At 38.9% G+C, this 26,202-nt stretch overlaps 1 protein-coding gene across 1 annotated transcript in view; it reads right to left on the bottom strand.

Moving 5' to 3' along the window:
• CNBD1 (cyclic nucleotide binding domain containing 1) overlaps positions 1-26,202 on the bottom strand; it is a 378,419-nt gene that overhangs the window by 337,218 nt on the left and 14,999 nt on the right. The window contains exons 2-3 of the mRNA XM_023545853.2: positions 17,952-18,021; positions 4,717-4,830 (exon numbers count right to left, since the gene is read on the bottom strand). Coding sequence (XP_023401621.1) covers positions 4,717-4,830; positions 17,952-18,021 — 184 coding nt within the window. The remainder of the gene's footprint in view (positions 1-4,716; positions 4,831-17,951; positions 18,022-26,202) is intronic.

Here is a 26,202-nt window from a genome sequence, read left to right as displayed (position 1 = left end):
TACTTTATATCTTCTTCCTTCTCAAAGTAGTGTTTGCTCTGCCCTTTTCTCTAAGACCATGAAGGAAGATGGGTGCAGGGTGGGAAACAGTCATACTTTTACAAGACATATCAAATGATAATCCAAAAATATTATCTTCATTACACATAAATTTCCCTAAAGTATCTGAAGTTTCAAGTAGAAAATGAAATCTTATATTAATAGAGCTAAAAGGAGCCTTAAATTTCATTTAGCCCAAACACTTCATTTTAGGTATTAGATAACTGATGTCCAGGTAGGTTGACTTCTCCAAAGTCATACAGTTAGTGAGTGACAAAACGGACACTACAAGCCAAGGCACTGCATGTTGACTCTAACCTAGTTCCAACTGTTAGCTGGATTCTAGTAGTGACCACAATTTCCAAAAAGAGTTCTTAGATATCTTGGCTGTGAACTTAGCTGCATATGGACACGACTTTACAATTTCTCCCTGTACTAGGTGTACACAGTTTTGAGGTAAGCATCATCCTTCTCGCTGCTACATTTGATGCTTGTTCAAGGATTCGGTTCACTTTAATCAATTTTTCTGCTCATTTTCTTTTCTTTTTGCATGTCCACCTTAGGTGAAATAACGTTGACTTTTATTAAGGGTACCATTTAATGGATGTGTAAATTAGGTAGAAATCATTCAGTTTCTTTTCTTTTTTTTTTTTTAATCTTTGTTCATTTCATCTCCTTATAAAAAGATAATTTCTTCACATGATATATCTGTTATTTTAGTTTACCATTTTTTTTCAGTTAGTCAACTTCTATTTTGATTGATACAGCAAATCAGAATCTTGTAGAAAAAAATATAACCGATCATTCAGCACATGGATGATTCCCCTTTAGCTTCTGCTACCATTATTTTTGGCTTACACCCTTTTTTCAATAAAATTCCCCTCATTGCTCAACCAGATCTTGCTTAATGTATGCCAACTAGAAAAGGACACTTGCTTCTGAATCTAACGTGAATATATTGTTAAAGTTAACTGATTATTTTAAAACTTATTTAATTTTTTTGTGCTGACTACTCACCTGGAATTAAAATGGTCAAAAACTAATACTTTTATCAAAGTCAAATATGAAAATGACAAGAATACAGGCTGTCTTATAAATACATGAATTTCTAAGCCCCCCAAAATGTCCTGTTTTGAATAAATACATTTAAAAAAAAAGTTTTTTTTTTTTTAACATATGTTTCCACGATTCCATGGATGCTTATTATTTGTTTCCTCACTGACCCAAGCATATACTGATTACAAGCCTTGGTCTTTTCTTGTTGTTTGACAAAGGATGCATATTAAATTTATTACACCAAAAATGGAACAGTTTTTATAATTACTGTTAATATGTATTGGTTTTATCTTATACCCAGGAGGGTGGTCCTTATCTCCAGTGGCTATTTTCTTTGTCAAAGATGCCCCAGCCCACTTCTTCTGCTAATCATTTCTACACCACTGGGCAGAGGGGCTGATACATGGCCCAGTTTGAGCCAATTTGATTCATTTTCCAGGAATATTCTGCCTGAGGATGGTGGGAAAAAATTCCCTTTTGTCTCTAGTATCAGAGCTGTTATACATTCAAGGCTTGGTGGCCATGATCCCTGACACACTGAGGAAGCCCACGAGCACCAGGAGAGAAAAAGGACAACCAAAAAATATAAGCAGGGATGAGAGAGAGACCTGCAAGTGTATCTGATTCTGTATCCAGTCTTCCTTGGGCCAGCTTCACCCTTTCTCTGGTTGGTTAAGGGATCCAATTCCATCGCCACTGAGTCGATTCCAACTCATAGCCACCCTAAAGGATAGAGTAGGACTGCCCCATAGGGTTTCTGAGGCTCTAATCTTTACAGAAGTAGACTACCACATCTTTTTCTGCAGAGTGGCTGGTGGGCTCTAACCACAGAGCTTTCGGTTAGCAGCCAGGTGCTTAACCTCTGCACCACCAGGACTCCTTAGGGGAGCCATTAAGCTCCCTTTTTTGATGATTTGTTGTTTTGAATTGGATTTGTTATTTACAGCCACACGTCTGGACTAATTAATGAGCTAATCTGAAAGATGCATTGATAAAGATAAATTGCATTTAGGTAATTATTAGTGTAATCATTGCTTGAGGTCTCTTGCCCTTCTCAGATTGTAACCTCTACAGGAGCAAGGGCCATTATCTTACCCTATGGATCCTTTGCACCAGCACACTACTTGATAACATAGTACAGATCTGGTAAATGTTAGTTGAATTACTTAATAGAAGTAGTTGAATGTAATTACAGGAAATTGTGGTTACAATGTCCAGTTTTACACAAAACCATAATTAAGATTTCTTAGTAACAGTGTTTTTGTTTGTTTGTTTTTGTTTTTGTTTGCCCCATACATTTGAATCACAGCAATCCTAAACCAGGGTCTTGACATTTGAAAATTATTTCTCATTATAATACTGAGCACTATTAAAGTGCATAATGTAAATCTGGGTAATTGTTCAAAGGCAAAGATGGTTTGAGCTATAGTTTACATATTCTGCATAAAAATTCCCTGCACTATTTACTTGGGAATTTTAAAAATATAGAAAATTAAAATTATATTTCAAAAACTGCAAACTATTTATCAATATCACTTTTATAACTATATTTTTTTTTTACCTTAATAGATATAGTTTCAGGAGGCCATCTGGCTTTATATTTCCAAGGCTCTTAGAATTCATTGAAAAGCAAGAAGAGATAGTAAATCTCTCATTTTTGAGAAAAAAAGTTCTAAAATTATTGTAGAATAGTTTAAAAGTGGAAGGGCTCTCTATTTATATAAAAACTAGAATTTTGTTCTAATCAGTACATTTATAATAATTATATCTTCTACATACAAAATACAAATGTAAATACGAGATTATGCCCGTCTGTCCCTAATGAATTAAGGCTGCTCAAACTACTGACGGCTATGACAACCCACAATTTTTGCTATTGTTCAAAAGAATGATCATTAGATTTATTGAAAAATCTAATGATCATGATTTATTAGGAGCAGATAAATCATTTATTGCACAACATCATCATAAATAATTTTTATAATAGCCAGATAATCAAAGCATTGTTAATTTCATCTATCCACTGAGATATGGAAATCATTTCACGTGCTTTATATAATGTATGGTTTGCATTTTATTTAAAACCTGTTTGAAAAAGGTAGAATTTCTTGACATATGGCATAATCCACATAAAACATCACTGCTCTTTACAGTTCATGATAATAAGAAGATCTGGTGTGATTAAAAATCTCTTTCAATGCATAATTCTGCAGGGAAAAAAAATGAGGGCAGTAGAGGTTAAGTGGCTTCTCCAAAGTCATGTTGCTGGTATTGAGCAAAACCAATACCCAAATCCAGGTCTTCTGGGTCAAAACACTGTACTCTTTAAAAAAAGAAAACAGCTGCCTCTCTATTTGATTTCCTACATCTGTAAATACCCAAAACTTTACCTTGCCTAATTGACTCATGAATAAATCCACTTTTAGATAATGACTGCAGTTCTAAGCAGTCCTTGATCTCATTCTTGTCCTGTTCTTATATTTTAGCTCAGGTAGAATTGTTTCCCAGGGTCTCAGCCAGTTCTTCTGATTATTTTGATTGATGTGACATGGCTCCGGATGGGTCTGATGGCTATATGAATGAAGCATTCCTTCTACTCTCCTTGCGTGTAACTTTATTTGCATTTTCACCTTTATGTTGTTGATGTAAATAAATAAAAACATATTCTTCATCAACTCCCTAATCTAGAGCCTGCAAAGAGAGCCCCCATGGAGCAAAACACGGTTATTTAGTCCCAATTATATGTCAGTCCATCTGCTAAGTGTCAGAAATACAAATACAGGCTAGTAAATCCACAAACACAATACAATCTTATAGATAAGGCATGAGAAGCTATACAGAGAGACAATTAGGGAGAAAGGCGGTGGGGTGATCAGGAGGATGATCAAACCAATCTTACTTGAGTAGTAGGGGAAAAGGTTGCATGTTCAGGATAAGATGTCCAGGGAACAACTGTGGGAATGACATTCAAACGTCTTTTTGGATCTGATGCTACACTGATGCAAGAACTTTACAGTTCCACTGGGAGTGGGGACAGTTAGAGAGAAGCAGCATCCCATGCTGATCAGACAACCCATTCACATTCTGTGCAGGAAAGGCAGACTCACCTTCTGCAACAGACTCAAGTGGTCTCACTCTTTGCCTTTGAAAATACATGAAATGCCTTTAAATACAGATCCACCTAGAATCAGGAGCCCAGTAAAAACCACTTCTCAATTGCCTTTCAACAGCCTTCCAACTTTGTCATTCATTCCTTGATATATAACACAACTCCAAATTATCCACTACCCACAATCCCTATTTCCATAAGAAAGTTCCTTATAAAACCCCACAGGGTAATTAAGTCCTTTCATAAACACCTCATTCATCAGTAAAACATTAACGACCATTTGACAAAATGTTTGAATAAATACGCTCTACACCAGTGAACACACCAGTGGACAGACATTTTTACTCAACATGAAAATGAATTGACCCCTACCGACCAATCTACACGCATTTCCCAGGTTGCTCCCTAGCACCAAGCGCTGGGAATTGATCAAATGCTTTTCATTTTTGAATTTCACTTGTTCTTTCCTACATACACACATCAACCTTACTTTTAAAAGACAACATCATTACCTTTTTGGCTCCAGTTTGGTAAGCTTAGGCATCCTGACATTTTTGTGCACGAATATTTTAGGATATTGCTTCAAAAAGGTGTTGTGAGCAGCTTGGATACTGCAACAACTTGTGCTTAAAAAACAAGAGGAGGAAATTAAATGGTAAGTATCTGGGAATAATAGATTCCAAGGGAAATAGTTCTAAGTCAATACATACAGCTTAATTCTATACTGTCTGTCTAGGCTAAGAAGCAAAAGATAAAAATAAGAAACATGAATATTCTGTGCCTTAAAAATTGCCCATAGCGTGTCTTGGAGAGAAATATTTTAAGAAAAACCAAATTATAGTAATGGCATTGTTAAAAACCTAATTGTTTAAGCTGAGCCTTCTTAAAATATTTATTTCTGCAATTAAGTAAAGGTCTTCTATAATATACCTCATAATTATATTACCTCCAAAATTATTCATAAAATAGTTTACAAATACACTGCTGGTCCCCATGTGTCTGTCAGTTTGTCATACTGTGGGGGCTTATGTGTTGCTGTGATGCTGGAAGCTACGCCACCAGTATTCAGATACCAGCAGGGTCACCCATGGACGACAGGTTTCAGCTAAGCTTCCAGACTAAGACAGACTAGGAAGAAGGACCCAGCAGTCTACTTCTGAAAAGCATTAGCCAGTGAAAACCTTATGAATATCAGTGGAACACTGTCTGATACAGTGCTGGAAGATGAGCCCCCCAGGTTGGAAGGCACTCAGAAGATGACTGGGGAAGAGCTGTCTCTTCAAAGTAGAGTCGACCTTAATGACATGGCTGGAGTAAAGCTTTCGGGACCTTCATCTACTGATGTGGCATGACTCAAAATGAGAAGAAACAGCTATAAACATCCATTAATAATCGGAACCTGGAATGTACAAAGTATGAATCTAGGAAAATTGGATAAAATTGTCAAAAATGAAATGGAACGCATAAACATCGATATCCTAGGCATTAGTGAGCTGAAATGGACTGGTATTGGCCATTTTGAATCAGACAATCATATAGTCTACTATCCTGGGAATGACAACTCGAAGAGGAATGGTGTTGCATTCATCGTCAAAAAGAATGTTTCAAGATCTATCCTGAAGTACAATGCTGTCAGTGATAGGATAATATCCATATGCCTACAAGGAAAACCAGTTAATATGACTATTATTCAAATTTACGCACCAACCACTAGGGCCAAAGATGAAGAAATAGAAGATTTTTATCAGCTGCTGCAGTCCGAAATTGATCAAACTTGCAATCGAGATGCATTGATAATTACTTGCGACTGGAATGCGAAAGTTGGAAACAAAGAAGAAGGATCAGTAGTTACAAAATATGGCCTTGGTGATAGAAACAATGCCGGAGATCGAATGATAGAATTTTGCAAGACCAACAACTTCTTCATTGCAAATACCTTCTTTCACCAACATAAACGGTGACTACACACATGGACCTCGCCAGATGGAACACACAGAAATCAAATTGCCTACATCTTTGGAAAGAGATGATGGAAAAGCTCAATATCATCAGTCAGAACAAGGCCAGGGGCCGAATGGGGAACAGACCATCAATTGCTCATAGGCAAGTTCAAGCTGAAACTGAAGAAAATCAGAGCAAGTCCACGAGAGCCAAAATATGACCTTGAGTATATCCCACCTGAATTTAGAGACCATCTCAAGAATAGATTTGGCCCATTGTACACTAGTGACTGAAGACCAGACAAGTTGTGGAATGACATCAAGGACATCATCCATGAAGAAAGCAAGAGGTCACTGAAAAGAAGGGAAAGAAAGAAAAGACCAAGATGGATGTCGGAGGAGACTCTGAAACTTGCTCTTGAGCGTCGAGCAGCTAAAGCAAAAGGAAGAACTGATGAAGTAAAAGAACTGAACAGAAGATTTCAAAGGGCCTCTCGAGAAGACCAAGTAAAGTATTATAACGACGTGTGCAAAGAGCTGGAGATGGAAAACCAAAAGGGAAGAACACGCTCGGCCTTTATCAAGCTGAAAGAACTGAAGAAACAATTCAAGCCTCGAGTTGCGATAGTGAAGAATTCCATGGGGAAAATATTAAACGACCCAGGAAGCATCAAAAGAAGATGGAAGGAATACACAGAGTCATTATACCAAAAAGAATTAGTCAATATTCAACCATTTCAAGAGGTGGCATATGATCAGGAACCGACGGTACTGAAGGAAGAAGTCCAAGCTGCTCTGAAGGCGTTGGAGAAAAACAAGGCTCCAAGAATTGATGAGATATCAATTGAGATGTTTCAATAAACATATGCAGCGCTGGAGGTGCTCACTTGTCTGTGCCAAGAAATATGGAAGACAGCTCCCTGGCCAACTGACTGGAAGAGATCCATATTTATGCCTATTCCCAAGAAAGGCGATCCAACCGAATGTGGAAATTATACAACAATATCATTAATAGCACATGCAAACAAAAGTTTGCTGAAGATCATTCAAAAGCAGCTGCAGCAATATATCGACAGGGAACTGCCAGAAATCCAGGCCGGTTTCAGAAGAGGACGTGGAACCAGGGATATCATTGCTGATGTCAGGTGGATCCTGGCTGAAAGCAGAGATTACCAGAAGGATGTTACCTGTGTTTTATTGACTATGCAAAGGAATTCAACTGTGTGGATCATAACAAACTATGGATAACACGCCAAGAATGGGAATTCCAGAACACTTAATTGTGCTCATGAGGAACCTTTACATACATCAAGAGGCAGTTGTCCGGACAGAACAAGGGGGATACTGATTGGTTTAAAGTCAGGAAAGGTGTGCATCAGGGTTGTATTCTTTCACCATACCTATTTAATCTGTATGCTGAACAAATAATACAAGAAGCTGGACTATATGAAGAAGAATGGGGCATCAGGATTGGAGGAAGACTCATTAATAACCTGGGTTATGCAGATGACACAACCTTCCTTGCTCAAAGTGAAGAGGACTTGAAGCACTTCTTAATGAAGATCAAAGACCACAGCCTTCAGTATGGATTACACCTCAACATAAAGAAAACAAAAATCCTTACAAGTGGACCAATGAGCAACATCATGATAAACGGAGAAAAGATTGAAGTTGTCAAGGATTTCATTTTACTTGGATGCACAATCAACAGCCATGGAAGCAGCAGTCAAGAAATCAAAAGATGTATTGCATTGGGTAAATCTGCTGTAAAGGACCTCTTCAAAGTGTTGAAGAGCAAAGATGTCACCCTGAAGACTAAGGTGTGCCTGACCCAAGCCATAGTATTTTCAATCACATCATATGTATGTTAAAGGTGGACAATGAATAAGGAAACCGAAGAAGAGTTGACACCTTTGAATTGTGGTGTTGGCGATGAATATTGAATATACCATGGACTGCCAAAAGAACGAACAAATCCGTCTTGGAAGAAGTACAGCCAGAAAGCTCCTTAGGGGCAAGGATGGCGAGATTGCGTCTTATATACATTGGACATGTTGTCAGGAGGGATCAGTCCCTGGAGAAGGACATCATGCTTGGCAGAGTACAGGGTCAGCAGAAAAGAGGAAGACCCTCAACGAGGTGGATTGATACAGTGGCTGCAACAATGAGCTCAAGCACAACGATTGTAAGGATGGTGCAGGACGGGGCAGTGTTTCGTTCTGTTGGGCATGGGGTCACTATGAGTCGGAACCGACTTGATGGCACCTGACAACAACGACATACATTGCTGGAGAGGATATTTATCTGAATCTTTGTCATGATTTATGGAAAATCTCAAGAGTTATTTCTTAGGTCTGGAATAGATATGTGTTAGTCCAAAAATCAGCAGTTTCCGTATCCAGGAGATCATGAGAATCATCTGCAATACTTTCTATAGGTACAGATTTCTGACCCTTTTCTAGATCTACTGAAGCATAATTTCCAGATTTGGAGCCTGGGTTTCTCTACTTAAATACCCTCCTCCAGGTCATTCTTATTTGCAGCCAGGTTTAGATCCACCAAAAATACCAAAGAAGTTAATACTGTAACAGACATCAGTGATAATTGCACAACATGATTAATGTCACTAAATTGTATAAGTAAAAAATCCTGAATTGGCTAATGGTGTGTTATACATATTTTTACAATAAAAAAAAAAAAGGACATCCTTAAAAAAAATTCCAATACTCAAGATCCACTAGAATATACCAAATTGTCATTCAGTGTCAGGTAATGACACTTGTTTCTGGAAATTCTGCCTCATTCAATTTTCAATCGACAACCACCATGAAAAATTGGTCAATTTTTTAAAAAATGTTAAACATTCAGCTTGACAGCTCATTTCAATAATTATTACAAATAATACTTCAAACTGAGCACTGACAAACATCTTAGTCAATATTTGCCTCACAGCAGTAAATATAGAAATCCAAAGCCTCAAGAGATGGCTTTTCTTATTCCATTGTTAACTTACATAACAACACATTTGAAAATATTTATAACAGCTGTTTTTTCTCTCAGCAAAAGCTCCTAAAACACCATGTTGATGCTTTGTACAAGATAAATATTATATTTATAAATATTATAAACCTTAAAAATTCTATTTAACTTAATTTATTCAAACAATGCAATGTGAAAGTGATTTAGCATGATACTAGGCGTTTTCATTCTTACTCTCATGCCATATACATGCACTGTTGTTGTTGTTAGGTGCCATTGAGTTACTTCCAATTCATAGCGTCAGGTACAACAGAAAGAAACACTGCCTGGTTCTACACCATCCTCATGGTCATTGCTATGCTTGAGTCTACCGTTGCAGCCACTGTGTCAGTCTATGACATTGAGGGTCTTCCTCTCTTTCGATGACCCTCTACTCTACCAAGCATGATGTCCTTCTGCAGGGACTGGTCCCTCTTGAATATAATGCCTCCCAAATATGTGTCAAGGATTATTCTAGGCAGTTCACATGTATTGGGTCATTTAATCCACACACAACTATATTAGGTAAATACTCCTCTCATTCCCATTTTATACATGAAGAAACTAAGGCCCAGAGAAGTACCGAAGTGTGGCCTCCTTAATTTGTCTACATGGAGTCTATCCTACCAGGCTTCAAACCTTATTCCAGGCTGTGCTCTGGATAAATCACCTTGGGAATGCCTAAATCATTTATACTAAAACACTAAGACCTACATTCTTGTCATTTTCTATGTGTATGACTGATTTGCCTACTTCATCTAATCCTTGGGAATTTGCTGGATGTGGTAGCTAGTATACAGGGACCCAGTGTCTATGATTTAGATCTCCAAAACACAGCATCTAAGAAACGAAAGGTGTGAAAGGCCAAAATGGGAGAGTCAAATGCTAGAGGTAGAGATGTCATTATGTTTCAGAATTAGGCCCCAAGTGCCCTGTGACACTGTAAAAATGATGTCAGGGAAGTGTCTGACCTCCTCTAACTTTGCAAAGGTAAGGGAAAATCGAGATCAACAGCCCAAGGCTGATTCCTATGAAGCTAAGGTCAGACATGCTTCCTTTCTCCACCATCTTTACCAAATCTGACGCCAACCATCCCTCCCACAGCACTCTCTACTTCTCTGCTGGGTTCAATAATTCATTGCAGTGGCCACACATAACTCACAGACTATGCTGACAATTATGGGGTTTATTAGGGAAGTAACGGATTATAATTCAGGTTCAGAAACACTCAGGATACAGTTCTCCCCTCAAGACAGTCTTTTCCCAGCCATGCCGGCAAGCACGCCTCTCCTTGGCCCTCAGTCTATACCCAAAGGCACTCAGCTTTCTTACTCTGTGGTCCAGGAAACCCACCGCACCATCTCCTGCTGCTAGGTCACTGCTGCCACTGCTTCTCATTGTCTTCAGGGTTACATCTCTGTCTCTCTCTCTCTCTTTCTGTCTCCAACTTCCAGGGGCTTCTCAGTTCAGGGACTGCGGTTCCAAAGAATGTGCTGACTCCTGGCTGTTCTTCCTTGGTTGTGGTGGAATTCTTCTCCTTACCACTTCTGGAACGGCTTATTTCAAGCCCAGTGGGATGGCAAAACTATCAGTCCCTTTGGTGGGCTACAATTACCATATCTGCACAGTCCTGCCCAATCACTTGGGTGGAAGTTACAAGACCATGGCTAGAAAGGCCACACGAAAGCAATCTATGGCACCACAGGCCAGACGCTGTGTGGTGAATGTCACAAAAATGTAATGTGGCAGGATATTCCTATTTCTGAGTTCTTTGCTGAAACAAAAGCATAGAGCTGTGTCCAGTGTAAATGTATGATTGTCTACAGCCACGTGAAATCATCTGTAAATTAACACATCTAACGGAAACACACCTCTTGAAATGGTTGAATATCGGCTAATTCTTTTTGGTATAATGACTCTGTGTATTCCTTCCATCTTCTTTTGATGCTTCCTGGGTCATTTAATATTTTCCCCATGGAATTCCTCACTATCGCAACTCGAGGCTTGAATTGTTTCTTCAGTTCTTTCAGCTTGAGAAAAGCCGAGCGTGTTCTTCCCTTTTGGTTTTCCATCTCCAGCTCTTTGCACATGTCATTATAATACTTTACTTGGTCTTCTCGAGAGGCCCTTTGAAATCTTCTGCTCAGTTCTTTTACTTCATCAGTTCTTCCTTTTGCTTTAGCTGCTCGACGCTCAAGAGCAAGTTTCAGAGTCTCCTCTGACATCTATCTTGGTCTTCTCTTTCTTTCCTGTCTTTTCAGTGACCTCTTGCTTTCTTCATGGATGATGTCCTTGATGTCATTCCACAACTTGTCTGGTCTTCAGTCACTAGTGTACAATGGGCCAAATCTATTCTTGAGATGGTCTCTAAATTCAGGTGGGATATACTCAAGGTCATATTTTGGCTCTCGTGGACTTGCTCTGATTTTCTTCAGTTTCAGCTTGAACTTGCCTATGAGCAATTGATGGTCTGTTCCCCATTCGGCCCCTGGCCTTGTTCTGACTGATGATATTGAGCTTTTCCATCATCTCTTTCCAAAGATGTAGGCAATTTGATTTCTGTGTGTTCCATCTGGCGAGGTCCATGTGTATAGTCACCATTTATGTTGGTGAAAGAAGGTATTTACAATGAAGAAGTTGTTGGTCTTGCAAAATTCTATCATTCGATCTCCGGCATTGTTTCTATCACCAAGGCCATATTTTGTAACTACTGATCCTTCTTCTTTGTTTCCAACTTTCGCATTCCAGTCGCCAGTAATTATCAATGCATCTCGATTGCAAGTTTGATCAATTTCGGACTGCAGCAGCTGATAAAAATCTTCTATTTCTTCATCTTTGGCCCTAGTGGTTGGTGCATAAATCTGAATGATAGTCGTATTAACTGGTTTTCCTTGTAGGCGTATGGATATTACCCTATCACTGACAGCTTTGCACTTCAGGATAGATCTTGAAATGTTCTTTTTGACAATGCATGCAGCACCATTCCTCTTCGAGTTGTCATTCCCAGGATAGTAGACTATATGATTGTCTGATTCAAAATGGCCAATACCAGTCCATTTCAGCTCACTAATGCCTAGGATATCGATGTTTATGCGTTCCATTTCATTTTTGACAATTTCCAATTTTCCTAGATTCATACTTTGTACATTCCAGGTTCCGATTATTAATGGATGTTTATAGCTGTTTCTTCTCATTTTGAGTCGTGCCACATCAGTAAATGAAGGTCCTGAAAGCTTTACTCCATCCACGTCATTAAAGTCAACGCTACTTTGAAGAGACAGCTCTTCCCCAGTCATCTTTTGAGTGCCTTCCAACCTGGGGGGCTCATCTTCCAGCACTGTATCAGACAGTGTTCCACTGCTATTCATAAGGTTTTCACTGGCTAATGCTTTTCAGAAGTAGACTGCTGGGTCCTTCTTCCTAGCCTGTCTTAATCTGGAAGCTCAGCTGAAAACTATTAGTCAATACTCAACCATTTCAAGAGGTGGCATATGATCAGGAACCGATGGTACTGAAGGAAGAAGTCCAAGCTGCTCTGAAGGCATTGGAGAAAAACAAGGCTCCAGGAATTGATGGAATATCAATTGAGATGTTTCAACAAACAGTTGCAGCACTGCAGCTGCTCACTTGTCTATGCCAAGAAATACGGAAGACAACTTCCTGGACAATTGACTGGAAGAGATCCATATTTATGCCTATTCCCAAGGAAGGTGATCCAGCCAGATGTGGAAATTATACAACAATATCATTAATAGCACACGCAAGCAAAATTTTGCTGAAGATCATTCAAAAGCAGCTGCAGCAATATATCCACAGGGAACAGCCAGAAATTCAGGCCAGTTTCAGAAGAGGACACGGAACCAGGGATATCATTGCTGATGTCAGATGGATCCTGGCTGAAAGCAGAGATTACCAGAAGGATGTTACCTGTGTTTTATTGACTATGCAAAGGCATTCGACTGTGTGGATGAAAACAAATTATGGTTAACATTGCAAAGAATGGGAATTCCAGAACACTTAATTGTGCTCATGAGGAACCTTTACATACATCAAGAGGCAGTTGTCCGGACAGAACAAGGGGGATACTGATTGGTTTAAAGTCAGGAAAGGTGTGTGTCAGGGTTGTATTCTTTCACCATACCTATTTAATCTGTATGGTGAACAAATAATACAAGAAGCTGGACTATATGAAGAAGTACGGGGCATCAGGATTGGAGGAAGACTCATTAACAACCTGCATTATGCAGATGACACAACCTTGCCTGCTGAAAGTGAAGGGGACTTGAAGCACTTATTAATGAAGATCAAAGACCACAGCCTTCAGTATGGACTGCACCTCAACATAAAGAAAACAAAAATCCTCACAACTGGACCAATGAGCAACATCATGATAAACGGAGAAAAGATTGAAGTTGTCAAGGATTTCGTTTTACTTGGATCCACAATCAACAGCCATGGAAGCAGCAGTCAAGAAATCAAAAGATGCGTTGCATTGGGTAAATCTGCTGCAAAGGACCTCTTCAAAGTGTTTGAAGAGCAAAGATGCCATCCTTAGTAGGTGTGCCTGACCCAAGCCATGGTATTTTCAATCACATCATATGCATGTGAAAGCTGGACAATGAATAAGGAAGACTGAAGAAGAGTTGACACTTTTGAATTGTGGTGTTGGCGAAGAACATCAAATATACCATGGACTGCCAAAAGAACGAACAAATCCGTCTTGGAAGAAGTGCAACCACAATGCTCCTTAGAGGCAAGGATGGTGAGACTGCATCTTACGTACATTGGACATGTTGTCAGGAGGGATCAGTCCCTGGAGAAGGACATCATGCGTGGCACAGTACAGGGTCAATGGAAAAGAGGTGGATTGACACAGTGGCTGCAACAATGAGCTCAAGCACAACAACGATTGTAAGAATGGTGCAGGACGGGGCAGTGTTTCGTTCTGTTGTGCATGGGGTCACTATGAGTCGGAACCAACTCGATGGCACCTAACAACAACAACAACACAACAATGGAAACACATCTATCTATTATGGAAAGAGAAGTAGGTTAGGGAAGAAATAAAACAGGTATAATGAGAAAGTCAGGGACAAGGAAAAGTTTTAGAATTGTAGTAGGTTTGGAGAGTAGGAGTCATGACCTAACTAAATATCTGACATACTTCTGATGATTTCCCAGACTGTGAGTAAACACCAACTAGGAACAAGAAACTCAGCACCTCATTAAAGGTCACCTGCAACAAAGCTCACCCAAGAAGGAAGGAGTTCCAATTTCTCATGTGGATGAAGGGGAGACCCATCCAAAAGTTACAGTTTTACATACCAGAACTCTAGAGCACTCCCAAAATGCTCTATATTCAGGGATAAGAAAATCAAATGCTTACAGTGGTCAAGCAGGCACCATGAGTGAAACAGGCCAGGTGGGGACTGTGGTGAACTAGAGAGTGTGCCTACAAAGAGAGAGCCATGACTTGGCATCTTTGTCATATACTAATATAGGTCTAATGTGGTCAGATCTTGCAGTTTTTTAAAGAAACCAAAATTTCCCGTGTGAAAAATTTCTGATTTTTAAATGTTAACAAATTACTTTAGGGAAAATCTTAAGAGTGGTGTGGCTTAATTAAAACAAGTCTTTGGACTGTACAGCAACTCCACTACCCCAAAGCAAGGGAGAGAACATCAGTTAGTGACCTTAGCTTGGCAGGGTTTTGTAACTACTTCTCATGTATTGTCGCTTTATTAAATAGTCCTATGATGAGAAATGGAGCCCTAGTGATACAGTGGTTAAGAGCTCAGCTGCTAACCAAAAGGCCAGAGGTTCAAATCCACCAGCTGCTGTTCGGAAACCCCGTGGGGAAGTTCTGCTCTGGGTCACTATAGGGTTGCTATGAGTCAGAATCAACTCGACAGCAGTGGGTTTGGTTTTGGTTTGGTATGATGAGAAATGGGAGAACCCAAGTGCTGGTGTCAAGACGATTGGATTAAAACACTACCTTTACTAGTTTCATTTTAATATAAGGTTAGATAGATTATTTAAATTTTATATGCTTCATTTCCTTATCTGCAAAAATGATAGCTGTCTAAATAATAAGAGTATATCCACTTCTAATATTCAGTGACTGTATATTTATCTCAAAAACTGCTGTATGCTCCCTCAAGTCTGTATTTTCTTCCTATGGAACTAGACTACATTTCCCAACCTCCCTTGCAGTTAGTTGTGGTCATATTCCTGAGTTCTAGCCCGTAGAATGTGGAATAGGCAGCACAAGAGATATGCACCAAACTTCAGACAGTACTCATCGAAATATCCTACCCCAAAAACAACATGCCTTCAGAAGATTCTCCATGTTGCTTCTTCTAGCTTGAAGTAGAGGAGCATGGTCGTCTTGGAGGCCATGTAATAAAGATGGCAGAGCAAAGGTTGGAAGGGGCTGAGTTCTGAAAACTAGAACAGCCTGCCAATCAAAAATAACCCTTTGAGCACTAAAGGGAGGGAGAAATAAACTTCTGTTGTGTTAAGCCACTAAGATTTAGGGTTTATTCACAGCAGCTAGGATTATTCAAACTAATACAATATTTCTTCTGCATCTAACTCAGCTCTGCTCACAGGTCAGGGAACATAAGTTCTTAGTAAAATACTTATTGATTAATTGTAGTATTTATTTGTTTGTCCTGAGGCAATTTATATTTTTACTTTAAATTAATTAAAGCAAGTCATAAAAGTTGAATCCAGTCAATCTTTTATAGGTTGTTTTCTCATGAATTTGTCTTATAAATATTGTAGCATCTACACATTTATTTTGATGGAAATTGAAAGAAATATGAATGTTACTCTTACCTATCAGAAGGGGGTGGGTCCAATTTGATATGAATTAAGCTAATTTTATGTGTGCCTGTGTTTGTGCCTATACGTAAAGATATACATATGTATGTATATATAATGAATTTTGTCCTTTTATTACAATATGAGCTCAAAAAAATGCCCTGTAATTAGGGCAATGTATTTGCATTTAATATATCCTTGACCTAAATGAAAAGATTATTCAAGCAGAAGTATTTTCAGATGCCATTACAAAGTGTTACTGTATTCAGTAGCCTCCATACTTTAAAAAAAATTTTTGCAATTGTTACTTTCTAGTTATGAATTCATTTAATCATCTTCCTTATCTATGGATAAAGCTCATTAGTCAATGACTTTATGGTTTCAAAGTTACATTTTTCAAAGACGTTCCATGGACTATTGCAATTAGTTAATCATAAGACTAGATCTCAAACTTTTCACTGTCATAAAGTTCCTGAAGAAAAATTTTAAAATCTGTTTCAAAAAAGTTAACTACAAAGATAAGACTTTAAGACTGAACCTGAATGTTACAGAGAAATAATGTCATAGAATTTTGTCTTCTAAACTAACTGGTTTCCCCTACATTGAGAACCAATATCTGATTTGCATATAAAGCTGAGGTTGTGATTTACCTTTATACATGATATTTAAACTTCACATTTATTTCTTTATCTCCAGAAAAAGGACTACCTACGTTGTAGGATTATTACAGTAGTTAGAAATAATAAATGTAAAGCTCCTGCCCTATTGTTTATAACATGTGAAGCATGTAAAAATGGTAACTATTAACATAAACACAAGTAAAGAATATACAGCATTTCAGAATCAATTTTTAAAATTTTGTTAAAAATATGAGAATATAAATGCTGCTTAAAATTTTAAAAAATCCAGCTAACATTTACATAGCCCTTCCTGTATGTCAGATACTATTTAACTTACATGTATTAGTTCGTTTAATCCTAATAATAAGCTTTTGAAAGGGGTGCTATTATTGTCATCTTCATTTTACAAATGAGGAACCCAGGGCACAAAGAAATAACCGGTCCGAGATCACACGGCTGATAAGTGAATGAACCAGGATTCACACCAGGTGATCTGACTCCTGAGTCCATGTACTTAAATCTTTACCCTTTGCTGAAAGGCACTGGGAGTGGGGAAGAGTCCAAGGGTGCACAAAACAAAATCTCTATTGGTGGAAACTCAAGGAGTAGCAAAGTGTGCCTGCCTCCCCCTGAAAAAGAAGAAATAGGAAGGACACAGATGAAGATATAGAAATGATTACAAGTGGTTAAGAGAATGTGACCTAAGAGATGTTTTGAAAGTAGAAGAAGAAAGTCTGTAAACCTAAGGCATTTCCCAACATTTTTATTCTCGTAAAAAATGAGGTGAGGTCCTCAGCTGAGTGAAGGAAGGGGGAAGGCATAGACACTGATGGGTATGGAAGGAAATAACCATCTTTATAATTTTAAAGACCCAAGTTGGAAAAAGGAGTTAGCAAGGAAATAGATTTTTTAAACTATATGTTCAAGTATCACATATTTTAGGAATCCTGAGCTTGAAACAGTGATATATCCTAGTTCTTTGGCTCCAGCATATTTCAACAAGGCATCCCCTATCCACTGCTAAAGTACTTATTTCACTCAAGATTTGTGTTTTCAACCACTTAAAAGTTTTTTCCTCTTAAATGATTGCTTTTTAAGTACTAGAAAGGGCCCTGCTAGATATGAGTTATGTTTGCTTCACATTAAATTATTTCCCTAAAACTATGACATATACATTCTGTCCCTTCAATCTGAAGAAATAACTTCCAGGTTTTCAAATGTTTTTATCTGTGTGGTAAATCAAGCACCTATGAGAGTCAACAATGCCTTATTACTATACTTTGTCCATAAAACAAACATATTCATGGTCACTGGAACAGAAAAAGAAATGCATGCATTACTTACCTGTGCTGTCCCCTAATGTGGCACAATGCATTCAACTGACCATAATTAATGTGCTTAGGAAGTTTCATACCTGTAAAAAAAAAATCGATTAAAAACGAGTTTTTCTGTATCTCGTCAACAAAGTATGCAAATAGTTCCATTGTAAACATTCTTAATATTAATTCAGCGACTATGGAAGTGAGGTATTAACAGTCTTCGTGTGATACACAAGAATTGAATAGAGTGATTAAGACGAGAAAAGAATTTAATATTCCTCATTATGTTAAATCTGACTTTTTTTTAATTCCAATAAATACTGGCACTTATGCGCATCATAAAACTGCACTCTTCTGAAAGCAAGCCTTTCAGAATACCCATCCTACGCCTGTAGAATCCGAACTGGTTTCCAAAGAGGCCCCGGTGGCGCAGTCATTAAGGGTTTGGCTGCTAACCAAAAGGTCAGCAGTTTGAATCCACGAGCAGCTTCTTGGAAACCACTGGGGGCAGTTGTACCCTGTACCTATAGGGCTGCTATGCATGCGACTCAATGGCAACAGGTTTGGTTTGGGCTTTTTCCAAAGTCCAGATGCAACAATTCAAAGTTTTCTCTCCCTCTCTTCTGGAAATCCTGCTCCCCCACCCTTCCCTTCAATGTCTCTCTCTTCCTTCTGTCTTCTCCTCCTCCTCCTCTTTCTCCTTGTCTCCTCCCCATTCTGTCTCCTCCCCCTTCTCTCTCGTCCCCTTTCTGTCTCCTCCCCCTTCTGTCTCTCCTCCCCCTTCTGTCTCCATCTCCTGTTTCTCCTGTTTCCTCCTCTTCCTCTTTCTCCTTCTGTCTTCTCGCATTCCCCTCCTTCTCCTCCTCCGTTGCTCCTTTTCTGGAAAGCTGGTAATTTGATTCAATCCAATGCAGGCCCCGTCATTGGCTAGCCCCTATGCAGAGCACCTTCCCCCATCTGGATTCAGTTTGCAGTTGCTCCTGAAGCCCAGATCTAAGCCAAATCACACAAGATCCCTTAAGGACACCAAGATAGTAACCGGGGAACAAACTAAATTGAGATTCTCCCTCCGTGCCAGAACATGCTGACATCTTTCAAAGGAGATGGTAAGGAAGGCAAAGTATTGAGTATCATAAGCACCTTTATAACGACGGGCACTCACATCACAGGCCCTCTGGTTACTCCAGAACAGATGCTATTAGAAATGTTGCAAAACAAAAAGCGGTAATAAATACTAGCTTGTATGTATTGTTCCTTCCCTAGTGAAAATATATTGGCGAAATCAGTGACTTGAAAAGGTACTGACAAAGTCAGTGATTTAATGCATTTCTAAACTTTTTTAAATGCATTCATCAACCACATTCAAATACTGAATTTGAATTTGACATGTCCAAATTTAACCATTTAATTTCAGTTTCCTGAATCATAAAATTTGACTTTATATAAGCCCACTGTGATCTAAAAGTTAAGCAGTAATAATAGATACCACTTTCTAAATATGAAAATAAATTTAAACAGAAAACTGGTTGCTAGCCACATAAATTATATCATTTAATAATGCTGAATTGATAACATTGATTACATGATTTAGGATTTTTTTTAACCTACATTACTCAGTTATGCCTCAAACAAAAACTATCAATTTTGTTTTAGCACCATATAATTCAAGTTTCAGCTTGTAAACATCAAAAATACATTTTAATATGCTTACTAATATTTCTGACATAGGATAGTATATAAAACCTTAACGGTTGCAGATTACAAAATGCATAAATTACAAAGGGATTTCTATGAAGCATTCATTTAGCCTCTTTTCCTAATACTCTTCAAGAATAGGGTCAGTATAACCTTGGTGACTGATGTGGGCAGGAAAAGGATGATGCCACAGCGATTTGGTGCAGTGCAATGAATTGCTTTCATATGGCCTTTCCAGCCATGATCTTGTAACTCCCAGCAGAATGTCTGGCTGGGACTATGTAAATAAGGTGTGTCAGACCCTTGCAGGAAATGGACAGTTTACTATGACTATGCGAATAAGGTGAAAATGGCCTACCAAGGGGATTGGTCAATTTTGCCATCCTGCTAAGCTTAAAAAAGCTATTCCCACAGTGGTTCAGGGGGACCTCACTACCACCAAGAAGAGTCTGGAGCAGAATGTGTCCTTTGGACCAAAGACCCAGGGTCCCTGTGTTGAGACCCTCCTGGACCCAGAAGAAAAAGCGAATGCTGAAGATGGTGAGAGATGGCGGGGTGAGTCTGCTTGGCCCACAGAGTGAGAGCTGAGCACCTTCAGGCAGGAAGCTTGTAGGCCTTGCTAAAAGAGCTGTAACACTTGCCCGTGCAGCTGTCTTCCTAGAGTAGGGCAGAGCTGGACATATCTGGGCAGGAGGTTTGCCAGTGGAGGTGAAGAGATGTAACACTTGTGTACAGTAAGAGAGGCCTCAGTGTGCCCCATGCAGGGATTCCACAACTGTCCCCCCCCCCCCGCCCCCCGCCAGCAGCTTGTGTCCCAGTAGTGTAGCAGCAAGAAAGTCTCACAGGCTTTGGTAGCATGGCAGGAGCCGGCAGCAGAGGTTTAGAAGGGCCCAGTGGCAGAGGCTCAGGAGATCCTGTGCAGGGGTCTTCCAGCTGACAGCAAGGTCCAGCAACAGGGCAGAAACCTTGGGAGCTGTGCAGACCCACCCCTTGTGCCCCCAGCAGTGTGATGGTAGCCAGCAGTGATATAAACATAGCATCTGACCTGAGCCACGACACACCTACTCAGCTCCATAAGAGTGGACATGAGTAATCTGGGGAAGGGTAAGCAGCTCTCCTTTGGGAATCTGTCATTATTGTTTAATGTTTGCTTTCTATACATAATAATAATGGCTTTCACTTTGCCAACACTGTTAAGTGTCTCATGTTTCCAGCTTGATCACACATGAATCTAGCACCCTTAGAATGGTTGACGTCAGTGGGTATATGGGTCTCATTCCTAGCAGTCTATTGGCTGCCTGAAAGTTTGAGGCACAGCCTGTGTGCATGAGCAATGCAGAGAGATAGACACATACATACATTTGGGAAAAGGCCAAGATTTCAGAAATTTTTACCAAAGGGACTTAAAAAAATTATACATAAATAATTTTTACTTTATATATGCATATTTCATTTAAAGCAGCTTATAAAAAAATAAAAATCAGAAAACAGAGTGAGACCAACAATTACTAGCAAAGAATTTAAAAAATTATATGTGAAAAACCCATTGCCACTGAGTGGATTTTGACTCATAAGGACTCTACAAGAGAGAATAGAACTGCCCCATAGGGTTTCCAAGGCTGTAAATCTTTTTATGGATGCGAATTGCCACATTTTTCTCCTGCATTTAAATCTAAAAAAACACCTCACCTGAGAAAGGCTATAGCAATTGAAGGCAAGGCTTTGTTCTAGGCTTGGAACAGCCAAGTAAACTCAAAAACAGAATAGGCTATGTAACGCTCGCAGCCTAGTAGAAGAACACTTCACAATTCATCAAAAAATTTCTTCTTCACTGATCCTCAGTTCTAAGAGGTATTTGTCACAAGGGTCTTTATATAAAGGGTGTTGAGCAACGTAATGAATCTTGTCTTTGAAAGCAGTTTCATTAAAGAGAAAAAAAGCCAAAGTTTCAACATGAAATTGTAACTTTGTATAGACCAGGTGTTAGCTTTTCTGTTGTTCAAGTATGATACTGAGATAAAGCTTGCAGAGCTTCAAAACGTACAAAGTTTACACTTGTTTTCCAATCTTATTTTTCCCTCATGAATATGTCTTAGCCAGGCTTTTGACAGAAGCAGAAGGGACTCAGCCCAGTAATGGTGATAAAACCAAGGAGTTTCACTTGAGTACATCTGAAAAGGGATTAGAAGCTGATATAAATGGATGGTTATAAAATTATCCCGAACTAGAAACCTATTGCAACATTAAAAAAAATAATCATTTCACTGATATCAGGACCACTGTGTATTAATAAAATGGAGAAACTAAAATCTAATGTTTGAGCTAAGTAGTACATCGATGATCCTTTGTTTATATGTGTTAATATATATTCAGGGGTAGATATATTTTCATATTTATGCAGTATGGTAAATTAGGTATGCTTGCAACAGGAGTTACAAAGATTTGTTACAAATGGATTTTTTAAGTCTTAAAAGTGTTTTTCTCCAACAAGCTTTCCCTTAAGGTAGAGAAATATCACTTGCGAAAAAAAACAGAGAAGAAACAGTAGAAGAAGTGAATGGCTCAGAAATATTGTAAATTCACAGTCATTACATTATGACACCAGGCTTATCTAAGTGACCACAGGACAGGTAAATAAGATGGACAGCATTACCATAGAGAAAAATGCGATAATGGCCGTATGTAAATTCCAAAGTATGGTTAGCTAGAAAACAGAGAGCTCGGACCTATTCTTCAGAATTGTTGCAGGACACACTCATGTTTAATCAATGTTGTTGTTTGGTGCTGTCAAGTCAGTTCCAACTCCCAGCAACCCTGTGTAAAAACAAAACACTGCCCGGTCCTGTGCCATCCTCATAATCACTGTTACGCTTGAGCCCGTTGTTGCAGCCACAATGTCAGTCCATCTCTTTGTGGGTCTTCCTCTTTTTCGTTGATCCTCTTCTTTACTAAGCATTATACCCTTCTCCAGGGACTGATCCCTCCTAAAAGCATGTCCAAAGTATGTGAGATGAAGTATTGCCAACCTTCCTTCTAAGGAGCATTCTGTCTGTACTTTTTCCAAGACAGATTTGTTCACTCTTTTGGCAGTCAATGGTATATTCAATATTCTTCGCCAACACCGTAACTCAAAGGCATCAATTCTTCTTTTGTCTTCCTTGTTCATTGTCCAGTTCACATGCATATGAGGCAACTGAAAATATCATGGATTGGGTCAGGCACACACCTTAATGTGCCTGACCCAATGTGACATCTTTGCTTTTTAACACTTTAAAGAGGTCTTTTGCAGCAGATCTGCCCAATGCAACGTGTCATTTGATTTGTTGACTTCTGCATCTATGGGTGTTGATTGTGGATCCAAGTAAAATGAAATCCTTGAGAAATTCAATTTTTTCTCCATTTATCATGATGATGTTTATTGGTCCAATTGTGAGGATTTTTGTTTTCTTTATGTTGAGGTGTAATCCATACTGAAGGCTGTGGTCTTTGATCTTCACAAGTAAGTGATTCAAGTCTTCTTTACTTTCAGCAAGCAAGGTTGTGTCATCTGCATAACACAGGTCATTAATGAGACTTCCTCCAATCCTATGCCCCATTCTTCTTCATACAGTTCAGCTTCTCGGATTATTTGCTCAGCATACAGATTGAATAGGTATGGTGAAAGGATACAACCCTGATGCACACCTTTCCTGAATATAAACCATGCAGTATCCCTTTGTTCTGTTTGAACGGCTTCCTCTTGATCTATGTACAGGTTCCTCAAGAGGATAATTAATTGTTCTGGAATTCCCATTCTTTGCAATGTTATCCATAATTTCTTATGATCCACATAGTCAGATACTTTTACATAGTCAATAAAACACAGGTAAACATCTTTCTGGTATTCACTGCTTTTAGCCAAGTTTAGTTTGACATCAGCAGTGCTATCCCTTGTTCCATGACCTCTTCTGAATCTGGCTTGGATTTCTGGAAGTTCCCTGTTGATCTATTGCTGCAACCACTTTTGAATGATCTTCAGCAAAATTTTACTTGAGCATGATATTAATAACATTGTTCTATAATTTCCGCATTCACTTGGATCACCTTTCTTTGGAATGGGCATAAATATGGCTCTCTTCCAGTTAGTTGGGCAGGTAGCTGTCTCCCAAGTGATAGATAAGTAGAGCCTTTCTTAATACAATACTCAAAGCACAAAAAGCAGTTCAACAGCAATAATAACAGAAACACTAGTATCAAATTTTTGTAGCAAGAGTGTTGTAGTTTGGTGCCATCTAGTGGATTGCAATTCATATCAGCCCCATGTGACAGGGTAGAACTGCCCCATAGGGTTTCCAGGAGCAGCTGGTGGAGTCGGACTACCTACCAGTCTTCTGCTTAACAGACAAGCTCTTAACCACTGTGCCACCAGGGCTTCATAGGTAATTAATTAAACATGCCCCTATCAATGGTAGTATGTTTATTCATATCTCAACCAATTTTTCATTGGTTTCTAAAACCCCAAAGTTAATTCACCTACCAATAATACTGAATAAAAAACATAAGGCACATGAAAAATGTCAACTATATCAACCATCAAGAGATAGTGCCTCATAGGGGTCTTCTATAAATAAAAGGTGGCATACTGACATGGACAATTATCGAAGTGGCCTATGTAATTCTTGCCCTTGTCTGATTGGGTCAGGAGGTTAAAGTGGCAATGTATTACCTGAGAAGGGGAGAGAAGAGGCGAATGTTTTAGAACAAATTATTAAAAGAACTTTCCTTTATAGTCAACGATTTTGGAAAAGCAGTCTGTACTCATCTTCTCTGTTTCCTCATCTTGAATTCACTCCTCCACTCACTGTAATTTATCTTCTACCTTTGTCATTCACTGAAATCACCGATTTTGTAGATCACCACTATTGTAGTTTCTATTCCAGTAACCTCTTTTCAGTTTTTATCTTACTGACCTCTGTATGACATTTGACAGTAATGAAGTTTCTTCCCACTGTGCTTCTCTGACACTATTCTCACCTTGCTCACTTATTCCTTGTTAGAATGCTCTACTAACTCCTATGTTCTTCCCTTGAGAATTGATATTGCCCAAGATTCCATTTTAAGCCCCTCTATCTTCTCTTCTCAGTCTAGATCCTCTTCTTGCATGATCTTATCTGCATCCATGCCTTCAACTATTACACTCTTAGGACACCCAACCCAAACTTACTAGTCCAGACCTCTATCCTATACTGACTTATCATTCACCTGAATATCGTCAAGGAAAAATTGAACTCAAGATAACTAAAACTTTGCTTAAAATTCCTCCCAAACCCCAGACATCCTTTTAACTCAGTACTGAAGTAACCCCTAAGATTCATCCTTCAGCCAAAGACTAGGCATGCCCATAAGACAATAATGCACATAGCTCAACCATGTATATGAGACTAAATGGGCACTCCAGCCTAGGGGCAAGGATGAGAAGGCAGGAGGGGACAGGAAAGCTGGATGGATGGAAATGGGGAACCCAAGATCAAGAAGGGAAGAGCATTGACACATAGTGGTATTGGCAACCAATGTCACAAAACAATATGTGTATTAATTATTTAATGAGAAACTAATCTGCTCTGTAAATCTTCATCTAAAGCACAAATTAAAAAAGCTCCCCAAAATCTTTTCTTTAAAAATCTGATCCTCTTCCTGAATTCTTCATATTGTTGTTGTTAGGTGCTGTGGAGTTAGTTCTGATTCACAGCGATCCTATGTACAACAGAAAGACATATTGCCTGTCAGGCACCATCCTCACAATCGCTGTGATGCACGAGTCCATTGTTGTAGCCACTGTGTCAATCCACCTCGTTAAAGGGCTACCTCTTTTCTGCTGATCCTTTATTTTACCAAGCATGATGTCCTTCGCCAGGGACTGGTTCCTTCTGATAACATGTCCAAATTATGTTAAGACATAGTTCCCCCATTCTTGCTTCTAAGGAGCATTCGGGCTGTACTTCTTCCAAGACAGATTTGTTCGTTCTTTAGGCAGTCCATGGTATATTCAATATCCTTCACCAACACCATAATTCAAAGGTGTCAATTCTTCTTCAGTCTTCCTCATTCATTGTCTAGCTTTCATATGCATATGAGGAGATTGAAAACATCATGGCTTGGGTCAGGCGCATTTTAGTCTTCAGCTAGGTTAAGGAAATCCTTACCACTTATAACTCTATCACCAACTTTGGGATCCTATTCTACCTTTTTCCTTCAGAGCCAATGTGGTACCGAGGATATCAGAATACAGACCTCTTTTGATATTTATCCTGAACATCTTCCAAATATATCCTCTCCAAATTAAAAAATATATATACGTGTGTGTGTGTGTATTTAATTCAATAGCTTTCTGATATGTTATGGATTGAATTGTGGCTCCCATAAATGTGTTAACTTGGCTAGGTCATGATTCCCAGCATTGTGTGATTGTTCACCATTTTGTCATCTTATGTGATTGTCCCATGTGTTGTAAAGGCTACCTCTATGATGTTAATGAGGCAGGATTCAAAGCAGTTATATTAATGAAGCAGGACTCAATCTACAAGATTAGATTGTATCTTGAG

Source organism: Loxodonta africana, chromosome 14, assembly GCF_030014295.1.
Source record: "Loxodonta africana isolate mLoxAfr1 chromosome 14, mLoxAfr1.hap2, whole genome shotgun sequence".
NCBI classification, from domain to species: Eukaryota; Metazoa; Chordata; class Mammalia; order Proboscidea; family Elephantidae; genus Loxodonta; species Loxodonta africana.
The sequence above is the reverse complement of the archived record's forward strand: the minus strand, read 5'-3'. Positions and strand labels throughout refer to the sequence as shown.